The following is an 11,139-nucleotide window of genomic DNA, read 5'->3' as shown; positions in this document are numbered from 1 at the left end:
ACCAGGGATCGAACTCACATCCCCTGCATTGGAAGGTTGATTCTTAACCACTGGACCACAAGGGAAGTCCCTGGACTTTTTATTATATGAGATGGCATATTTCCTCATTGTTTAGGTTGCTTTGAGTTGGGTTTTCTGTTACTTGCAGCTGAAGGCATTCTAACTGATATACTCTTCAACCAACTTTGCTGGTACAAGTACAAAACTCCTGAAATGCTCTCCATAGTATATACAGTAAGTCCCCTACATACAAATGAGTTCAGTTCTGAGAGGGTGTTCGTAGGTCCAACTTGTTCATAAGTCCAACAAAGTTAGCTTAGGTACCCAACTAACACAATCAGCTATATAGTACTGCACTGTAATAGGTTTATAATACTTTTCACACAAATAATACATTAAAAACAAACAAACACAAAAAATAAAGAAAAGTTTTAATCTTACAGTACAGTACTTTGAAAAGTACAGTAGTACAGTACAACAGCTGGCATACAGGGGCTGGCATCAAGTGAACAGGCAAGAAGAGTTACTAACTGGAGGAGGGAGAGGAGGTGAAAGATGGTAGAGCTGAGGGATCGTCAGCAATAGGAGACAGAGGGCAAGCTGCAATTTCACTCACGCCTGACATTGATGGCACAAGTTCTGGTTCTTTGCTGGATTCAGTTCTATCTACCCTCTTGAAAAAACGATCCAGTGATGTCTGGGTAGTAGCTCTTTTTTTTCTCATCATCGATGACATGGTAGCATTGGATTGTATTCTGAACAACTGCTGCAACCTTCATGTACCATTCTACATTCAGATCCTGTGCCTCAAAAACTAACAGAACCTCCTCAAATAAAGAAAATCCCCTTGCCGTTTCCTGCATCGTGAATCTCTTTGGTTCTGCAGTTACTTCTTCTTCCTCTTGTCTCTCTTCATCCTTTCTCTGGGCCTCCAGTTCCTGGCGCTTCTTAGCAGTACCAGCTACATCACCGCTGCTTTTACACTTGCTTCCAGACATCCTGGGCTTGAAATAAAGATACTGTACTATTGTACTCTATACAAAGTACACAAAAGCACAGCGACTTGTAGAGGATGCACGTATGTAACAACATACACCAGACACATCAACTAACTTACGTGATTAGATATATGAATGCACGTTCGCATCTTTGAAGGTTCACAACTTCAAGGTTCGTATGTAGGAGACTTACTGTGATAGACATTCAAGAAATTTGTCATTGCTGAGAAAGTAAAAGAAGATTTTGTGGTAGAAACTGCTAGTTGCTTACCCAACAGCCAGTCTCCCTTTCCTCATTAATTACAGAACTACAAATTTCAGCTGGGCATATCACTGCCTAGAACAAAAGACAGTATTTCACTACTTTTTTATATATAGATATGGCCATATGACTTTCAGGCCAATAAGCTGTAAGCAGAAGTGGGGTGTGTGTGTGTGTGTGTGTGTGTGTGTGTGTGTGTGTGTGTGTGTGTGTGTGTTGTGGGGGGGGGCTTCATAGGAGCTGACTCAGCTGGAAAGAACCTTGTTCTGCCCTTCTGCCTTTCACTTTCATTCGCCCAACTTGATTTCTCTGACCATAGTTCCAGTAACATCTTAGGCCATGAGCTGACCTTGAGAATGGAAGCCAAGAGCAGGATGGAAGCAGAAAGACAGAAGCCTGGAGTCCTGATGACAAAGTAGAGCCACTATAATAGCTCTGGACTGCTTGGCTTCAGATTTCTTGTCTATGAGAAAAAAACAAACCTCGATTTTAAGACACTATTATTTTGGGTTCAGCCAAGAAAAATTCTGACTAATAGTCTCTTCAACAACTTTCCTTTTAAAATATTGAAGACTGGTAGGGACTTCCCTGGTGGCATAGTGCTTAAGAATCCTCCTGCCAATGCAGAGGACACGGGTTCGAGCCCTGGTCTGGGAAAATCCCACATGCAGAGGAGCAACTAAGCCTGTGCGCCACAACTACTACTGAGCTTGTGCTCTAGAGCCCATGAGCCACAACTACTGAGCCCACGCGTCACAACTACTAAAGCCCGCGCCCCTATAACCCATGCTCTGCAACAAGAGAAGACACCACAATGAGAAGGCTGCACAACGCAATGAAGAGTAGCCCCCACTCGCTGCAAGTAGAGAAAGTACACATGCAGCAGCGGAGACCCAGTGCGGCCAAAAATAAACAAACAAACAAACATAAAAAAATAAATAAAATATTGCAGACTGGTATAGAAAAGTATACGAATAATAAGGAATCATCCACCTGACTGTTAAGTAAGCCCTTCCTGGCTTCCTTTTTTCTGGTCCCCTGAAGCAGCATTTGGGTGTCACCTTGGGTGGAGTTCTAGATTGCAAGCAATAGAATCAAACTCTGGCTACTGAAGCAAAGAGAAATTTATCAGAAGGACATTAGGAGTCATTGAATTGGCAGGAGGCTGGAGAACCACCATAGGAATGGACAGGAGTCTAAGCAACTCTGCAGTTTAGGAGTCAGAAACCTGCAGTCTAACAGCAGGAACAGCTTGTTCAGGTCAATGCCACTGCTGCTGGCCCTACTGCCCTTGCTGTCCTTGCATGTATTAGTGGCCTCTAACCCATGCTCTCATCCTTGTGACTGTCGCTCAGTATCCAGCGTCTCAGGATAGACTACATGAACTGGGGAGAGGTGACTCTTTAAAAGAAAACCAGGGTGTTATTATGATGGATAAATGGAAATTATGCAACCAAAAAAAATGATAAACATCCAACAACCCTGAGTCAGGTGAAGGAGACTTGACTGGCTGTAACTTGGTGTCTAAGGTCCCAATTCCTCTCCTCTCCGTGAAAGATATCCCTTCTCTGAGTCTAGTCTATTGTATTCCCTATTTTTGGCTTGACCACCCTATTCTGATCTCCTGGCTTTCTGTCCTTGTTTGTTCTCTGTTCTTTTCTTTTCTTAAAAAAATATTTATTTATTTATTTATTTGGCTGCACTGGGTCTTAGTTGGGTCTTAGTTGTGGTAGGCAGGCTCCTTAGTTGCGGCAGGTGGGCTCCTTAGTTATGGCTCCAGGGCTCCTTAGTTGTGGCATTCAAACTCTAAGTTGTGGCATGCATGTGGGATCTAGTTCCCTGAGCAGGGATTGAACCCGGGCCCTGTGCATTGGGAGTGTGGAGTCTTATCCACTGTGCCACCAGGGAAGTCCCTGTTCTTTGTTCTTTAAGGAATGATTAAACAGGAAAGTTAGAAAGGATGGAAGAGATCATCTATTTCAATCTCTTCATTTTCTGAATAGATACTAGGTTTCCCCAGATCTTGACTTCCATGATTCTGATTGTAGCAGGTATTGAGTTCAAGTGGTATCTTGTGCATCCTGGTGTCTGACTCTTAACTGTACCTGATTCTTACTGTTATTTAATTGTGTCCCCCTTAAAATTTATATGTTGAAGTTCTAACTCCCAATTAATCAGAATGTGACCTTACTTAGAAATAGGGTCATTGTAGATGTAATTAGTTAGGCTGAGGTCTTACTGGAGTAGGGTGGGCCTATAATCCAATATGACTGGTATCCTTATAAAAAGGGGAAATTTGGATACAAAGACATGCGCACAGGGAGAAAACCATTTGAATATGAAGGCAGAGATCAGGGTGATTCTTCTACAAGCCAAAGAATGCTGAAGATTACCAGGAAACCACCAGAAGCTAGGGAAGGGGCATGGAACAGATTCCTCCTCATAGCCCTAGCAAACTAATACAAGCTAACCTTCCCAGGCAAAATACCTAATCTTTATTCTATACTTCTTCATTCGTGTTCACGATACAAACATAATCTCCTCTCATAGGTTAAAGAGCTTTGTCAAGTCACCTGTGACTCTGCCTTCTCTTCCTCTTTTTATATTCAATCTCACACCAAATCTTAACTACCTTTTTGAACTGTCCGTTTCATTGCTATCACCCCAGTCCCATTCTTTTTTTTTTTTTTTTAAGTTTATTTATTTATTTATTCTAATTTTGGCTGCATTGGGTGTTTTTGCTGTGCGTGGGCTTTCTCTAGTTGCGGCCAGCGGGGGCTGCTCTTCGTTAAGGAGTGCGGGCTTCTCATTGCGGTGACTTCTCTTGTTGCGGAGCATGGACTGTAGGCACGCGGGCTTTAGTAGTTGTGGCTTGCAGGCTCTATAGAGTGCAGGCTCAGTAGTTGTGGCACATGGGCTTAGTTGCTCCGCAGCATGTGGGATCTTCTCGGACCAGGGCTCGAACCCGTGTTCCCTGCCTTGTCAGGTGGATTCTTAACCACTGCGCCACCAGAGAAGTCCCCCCAGTCACATTCTTTATCACTTCACAACTGATTTATCATAACCGTTCCTAAATTATCTCCCTGATGCCAGTATTATTTCCTTTATCCATTTTCTGCATCTCTATCAAATTAATCCTCCAACTTCCCATGCCAACAATCTCCAATCAGAGCATACCTGAGGCCTTTCCTATTTTTCTCTATAAAGCTTTCCCATTCTTTTGCCTGCCTTTGAGTCTCTGCCAAAAGCAAATGAAGGTCACTGACTCTTGCTGTAGCAAACTCTGAGTAAATAGCCTCTGTTCTCATTTGGTGGTTTTAGCTTATTTCCACAGAACGAATAATCTGTGGAAGAAAAAGGCATGCTTTTTCTAGTGTGTTTTCTAACTTTCTGGGATATAAGCCTAGAGATACAAGCAGCATCTTGGCTATTTACCATGTGGGGAAAGCGTGTCAAAGAACAATAGCAGCATGGAAATGAGCCGAGCAGGAGATGGAGACAGAGAGAAAAGTCCTGATGATTCTCTTTGAGATCTTGGCTCCAGCTGTGGCTAAAGTCAGCTTTACTTCTGGACTTTTCAAACTCTCTTGAGCCAATGAATTCATGTCTTGCATTTGCTAGTTTGAGTTTCTGTGGCTTGTGACTAAAAGAGTCCTGACCAATAACATCTCTTTTTTGAGTCTCTCTCTCCCACTTGGAATAAGCCAAAGCTATTTGTACAGTCAGATGGAGAGGGAGGACTGGAAAGACCTGGTGCTTTGATCATTGGTGGCAAATTGAACCCTGACCTAGAAAAGTTCAGTGGGCACTGCACAATCTGCTATGCTGTCCCAAAGTTGAGCCCCAAGTTTACAGCTTTTTAGTTCACATTCACATGCTCAGCTACTGTTCTCCAAAGCAGGACATATCAGAGTGGCTGGATCCAGAGAGGTTTCCAGTCTTAGCCATGTGCCATATTGAAACCAGCCTTCCCCACAGAACTGTAGGCCCTGTGTTGAGCCCTGGTTTCCAATTCTACACCAATGGGTAAATTCTCCTTGTCAGGGGGGTACTCAGCTTAACCTAGAAAATTTTTCTGAAATTCAAATCTTGGAAGTTTTATTTCCTTTCCTATCAAACAGCTCTGGGCTCCTATACAAATTAGTCCATTCCTTCTCCAGGACTTGGCATACCAGGGAATCTCTAGTAGATGCTGTTTTTATCAAGTAGCAAAACCTTCCCTTCCCCAGGAATAAGTGTGCATTTATATTTGCATACTAAGAAAAGGCATTTAACTGACTTTGCAGAATACAGAAAATCTGCTCCACAGTGACTTTAACGTCTGCTTATTCAGAGGAGCAGCTTCTGAGCTTTAAAAATTATAAAATTAAAAAGCTCTTATTTCCCAGAACTCCACACTGTGAACAATTTCTGCCAGGTTGGTCTCTTTGTTTCCAAATTCCAGCTTCTATACTTGCACATGCTGTCCTACAGCTTAACCTTTCCTCTCCGATTTTTGGAATCACACAATCCAAATTAATTATAATCATTTGTCCTCTCATCCTTTCTTAAATATTAGTCTTTTCTCTTAACTAGTATACACATTCTTTGAGGGCAGGAACCATACTTCTTTTGTAGATTCTTTAGCACTTAGCATTCAATACACAATTGGTGAGTGAATGACTTAAGGATAGTCAAATACCTTTTGTAACAAATGGTACTTTCAATACCTGAATTCTCATACAAGTGGATGCAACATAAGATATTAAATCTTTCTGAGATCTATAAAGATTGTCACTATAAATATTATTAGTGTTTTAATTAATAAATATTTTTATCATACATACATTTTGAAAACTAGATTTTATTTTCATTTAATTAGAAAAACCAATATTTTTTATACATTTATAAAATTAGTATCCAGAAATTTTACATAAATTAATTTTAATATTTTAAAGAAGATTCTGAATTCTCTACCCAAAACTTAAAATATAAAAGTCATGCTGGGCTTCCCTGGTGGCGCAGTGGTTAAGAGTCCGCCTGCCGATGCAGGGGACACGGGTCCATGCCCCGGTCCGGGAGGATCCCACATGCCGCGGAGCGGCTGGGCCCGTGAGCCATGGCTGCTGAGCCTGCGCGTCTGGAGCCCGCAAAGGGAGAGGCTACGGCAGTGAGAGCCCCAAAAAGTCATGCTATCTTGACCACCCAAAATTATAAAGTTCCTAATTACCTTCCTTTTTATCTTCGCAGTAAAATATATATGTATCAGAAGTACATTTTTATTTTATTTTTTAATTTTTTTAATTTTTTTTTTTTTTTTTTTTAGCGATTTTTTTTTTTTTTTTCAGTACGGGGGCCTCTCACTGCCGTGGCCTCTCCCGTCGTGAAGCACAGGCTCCGGACGCGCAGGCTCAGCGACCATGGCTCATGGGACCAGCCGCTCCGCGGCATGCGGGATTCTCCCGGACCCGGGCACGAACCTGCGTCCCCTGCAGCGGCAGGCGGACTCCCAACCACTGCACCACCAGGGAAGCCCCAGAAGTACATTTTTAAAAGGTAATTTCAACTTGTCAAAAAGTCAAATGATTTAAAATTTAGCTTAATTTAATGTTTCTTTTCTGTTGCTATAAATATGAATATATAGTTTGATATCATAAATAAAAAAGCTCTTTTGTGTGTCCTGTAAACATTCTTCCCTTAAATGTCTCCCCCTTTGGAAGTGTATTCACTTCTGTAAGTGTTTGGGGGGCAGCTGTTAGGAGGAGGAGACATTTCTGAGCTCTTAGACTTGCCATCTGCTTAGTGGCTCACTTTGGGAAGCTAAAGTGAGGTACCCCTTCCCCAACTATTTTTCAAAAGGTTTATTCATTCATATACATATTCATATTCCTGAACCGACATACAGTGTGTAGTTATTGTAAATCAGAGACCTTTAAGATAAATATGATTTAATTCTCTTTTGCTGACTTTCCTTTAATAACACATGAAAGAAACCAGACTCTTACTTCAAGATCTGAAACTTGAGACTGCTTTTCCATTTCTTCAGCTCCTAATAAGCACTAAGAAGCAATTTGCATCAATTCGCCACCTACTCCTTGGCATCCCCAATTCCTCCTGCAGTTATTGCGAAGGTGGCTTCATTTTCAGGCATCTCGGGGCTAACAGAATACAAAGGAACAGAAGTTTATAAAAAGCTCTATTTCTATAAATACTATATTCATGTCACAGCATCACATTCCTATTAGTCTGAGTCTCCAGAGACATGTGAGTTGGTACAGCTAAATGTGGACTACAGAATTTTCCTACAAGTATTATCAACCATCACAAACATTTATTGAACAACTTCTATATGTAAGGTTCTAAACATCAAGAAAAACTACCCCACCCTTGGAAATAGGCAAAAAGGGATAACTGTGTGTTCTTACAGTGCACTGTCAGGTATTATGTAGCAGACCCTTAGAGGCTTATCTGATTCTAAATGGGTATGTACCTCATACAACTCAATAACAAAAAAACAACCCAATCGAAAAATGGGCAGAAGACCTAAATAGACATTTCTCCAAAGAAGACATACAGATGGCCAATAGGCACATGAAAAGATGCTCATCATTGCTAATTATTAGAGAAATGCAAATCAAAACTACAATGAGGTATTAACTCACACCGGTCAGAATGGCCATCATTAAAAAGTCTACAAATAGGACTTCTCTAGTGGCGCGGTGGTTAAGAATCTGCCTGCCAACGCAAGGGACACAGGTATTGTAAATCAAATACCTCAATAAAAATTTTTACATGGGTGTGCACATTTCCATTGACTAGACTAATGTAGGCAAAAACCATGAAAGACTTTGAAATGAACTAAAAGATAACTGAGTACCTTCAGCGAAAAAATAGGTTGCCTAACACATCCTTCGAGGTTATCCAAATCTATGAGGACTCCGTGGCTTTCATTGTCTTTGAGCTGTTTTACAACTCCATGAGCTGTAGAAAACTATGAGTAATACAAATTATCCTGGTCCATAGAAATGTAAATTGTGTGAGGAGGAATGCAATTGATTATTGTCTTATGGATATTGACCCATTTTTTATCAATTTGTAATTCATTTCAGCATTACTTGTTTGACTACATATGTGTGGTAATTTGATTTTTCCTTTGATCTGGTTATAAAATCTTATTGGCTCCTGCATGAGTTAATGAGTTAAATAAAATCTTTGGCATTTTATACTTGTACGAGTCATGATTTCATGCTCTTTTAAATTTTACCTTTTAATTTATTCTACAGCTCTATAGGAGTAGAGATTAATTTGTAGAAAACTGATAACAATGCAGATTATTCTTATGATTGCCAGTCTATAGCAATGGAAATGAATTTCATTGTGTAGAGAAACAACTGATTTCTCTCCAATAGAAAAGACAACTTCAAATGTTACAATTTATTGCCTGGTAGGATATTAACCAGTTTTGTATCTATTAGCAAATTTATTTCAGCATTGCTTTGACCAACTACATAAATCTCTGTTCCTCAAATTATCCTTTGAATCAGTGGTCTCCTCATTAATTAATAAGTTGAATAAAATCTTTGACACGTCCATTTTATGCTTATTTGCAGAAAGTGATGTTTTTAACTCTTTGAAAATCATACTTTAGCATGTACTAGACCCCACAGAATTTACAAAAATGAGACAGAGTCTTTACTCTCAAGAAGCCTAAAAGGTGAGCTATGACATAACAAATATGCAAAGTAAGCTAAGTTCCATAAAGTCAGTATATGTTATAGAACTCTAAGGAAAGAAGTTATGCAGGCTAGGTTGATCAGGAAAGATTTCATAGATAATAGAGGACTTCACAGAAGCCTTTGAGACAGAAATGGGGGTATTCCATTTCTAGCATGAACAAAAGGGTAGGAATAGAGAAGCTTGTTTTGTGTATAAGAAAGAGAGGAAGAATAAGAAGTTAGGTTTAGATATGTTGAGCTTGAGATACCTGTGGGGCATTGATGTAGAGGAGGTCTGCAAGTAGTTGGAAATGAATATCTAACACTTGAATAAAATGTTAGACTAAAAATAGGAATTTGAAAATCACTGACCATGAGAGAAAGAGCCTACTGCTACTTTGTGCTGTTATTATATTCAGGTTATGGTGACTGTACGGTAATATTAATAGCTTCCATTTATTAAGTATTTACTAACTATTATGTGTCAGTCTCCTTTATATTATTTCATTTAAACTTTACAATTACTCTTTTGGGTATGTATTATTATCCACATTTTATAGATGAGAAGACTGAGGTTCCAAAAAGTAATTTGATCAAGGTCACAGTGCTGGGAATTGAAGATGCCAGGATTAGAGACTAAGGTATTTGATTCCAAAGCTCATGATCTTAATCAGTAGGCTATATTGTCAAGCAAAATTGGGTTTTGTTGTTGTTGTTGTTTGTTTGTTTGTTTTGTTTTGTTTGGAGGGTACAGATTAGCTAGTATACTTTGAGCACACCATGGGTAAGGTTACTTCCCTTAAGAAAGAGCAGAGGAATCTCCCTGGAGGATAGAACATGAGCTATAGATAAAGTAGGTCTTGCTAGACTGAAGTTGGAGTTGAAGAATAAGAAGGCGTGAGTGGAATTAGAAAATAACTTTTTGACTTTGATGGAAAATAGTCAGTCACTTAAAAATGGCAGGAAGACAAGGAGTTGAGAAAGAGGGAAGCCAAGCAAAGTATCTGCAAAGTTGAACCAGGGATTTTTGCTTGTTTGTTTGTTTTGGTTTTGAAACAGAATAAAAAACAATGACTTTAGAAACTTGACCATTTGTATGCCTTTTCATTTTTTGTAATTGTTTAAAATTTGATTTTCCTTTGAATTCAGTAGAGTTTTAATGTTCACTGATCTCAGATATGCTAAGTAGAATAAAATAAATGGGGTTTTTATTCACTCAAAGTTTTAAAGAGAGAAAATATACACTTGAGGGCCAGTTATAGTTACTTACAGAAGCAGTAACTATAGGCTATTCAAGGAAAAAGGCTAGGTTCCCTTTTGTAGTCACTCCTGTATTCCTGGGAATTATGAGAACCCTTTTCTGCTCAATTCTTGGGGAATCCTGTTTTAACAAGAAATGTCTTTCTCTTACATCTGTATAAGGTAGTAGTTGAAGCCATGGGAGTAGCTATAGCAGACTAGCTATTACTACCCTGAATAGATAATCCTTAATAAACTAAGAAATAGTGTAGTGGTTAAAAGTGTAGACCCTAGATTCAGACAGCATAGATTCTAATCCTGGTTCCATTACTTATTGGTTTTGTGATGTGGGGCAAGTCCATTCACTTACTCATTAAGAAAATATTTACTGGGACTTCCCTGGTGGCACAGTGGTTAAGACTCTGCCTGCCAATGCAGGGGAGTGTTTGAACCCTGGTCCAGGAAGATCCCACATGCCGAGGAGCAACTAAGCCTGTGCGCCCCAACTACTGAGCCTGTGCTCTAGAGCCTGCACGCCACAACTACTGAAGCCCGTGCACTCTAGGACCTGCGTGCCACAAATACTGAGCCCACGTGCTGCAACTACTGAAGCTCGTGTGCCTAGAACCCACGCTCTGCAACAAGAGAAGCCACCGCAATGAAGCCGTTGCAATGCACATCGCGACGAAGAGTAGCCCCTGCTTGCTGCAACTAGAGAAAGCCCGCGTGCAGCAACGAAGACCCAACGCAGCCAAAAATTGAAGAAAAAGAAAAAAAAAAAAAATTTACTGAGCACTTCCTATATCCCTGTTGTAGGCACTTGAGATCCGTATGTGAAAAAAATAGACAAAGATCTCTGGCCTTGTGGAACTTATATTTGGGGGAAGGACAGACAGACAATAAATAATGGACATAATAAATAAATAAATATGTGATGTGTTAGAAA

At 40.0% G+C, this 11,139-nt stretch overlaps 1 protein-coding gene across 2 annotated transcripts in view; it reads right to left on the bottom strand.

Annotated features, from left to right (window-relative positions):
• Positions 1-7,112: 7,112 nt before the first annotated feature.
• Positions 7,113-11,139, bottom strand: part of DMC1 (DNA meiotic recombinase 1) — a 40,344-nt gene continuing 36,317 nt past the window's right edge. Inside the window, exon 14 of one of the 2 annotated variants that reach the window (XM_007454016.1) lies at positions 7,113-7,397. In XM_007454016.1, the coding sequence (XP_007454078.1) occupies positions 7,328-7,397 (70 nt within the window). In that variant the 3' untranslated portion in view covers positions 7,113-7,327. The remainder of the gene's footprint in view (positions 7,398-11,139) is intronic. The other variant, XM_007454017.1, reaches the window with a different exon arrangement.

The sequence above is a fragment of the Lipotes vexillifer genome, unplaced genomic scaffold (genome assembly GCF_000442215.2).
Source record: "Lipotes vexillifer unplaced genomic scaffold, Lipotes_vexillifer_v1.1 scaffold382, whole genome shotgun sequence".
Lineage (NCBI taxonomy): Eukaryota > Metazoa > Chordata > Mammalia > Artiodactyla > Lipotidae > Lipotes > Lipotes vexillifer.
This window is presented reverse-complemented; position numbering and strand designations above follow the sequence as displayed.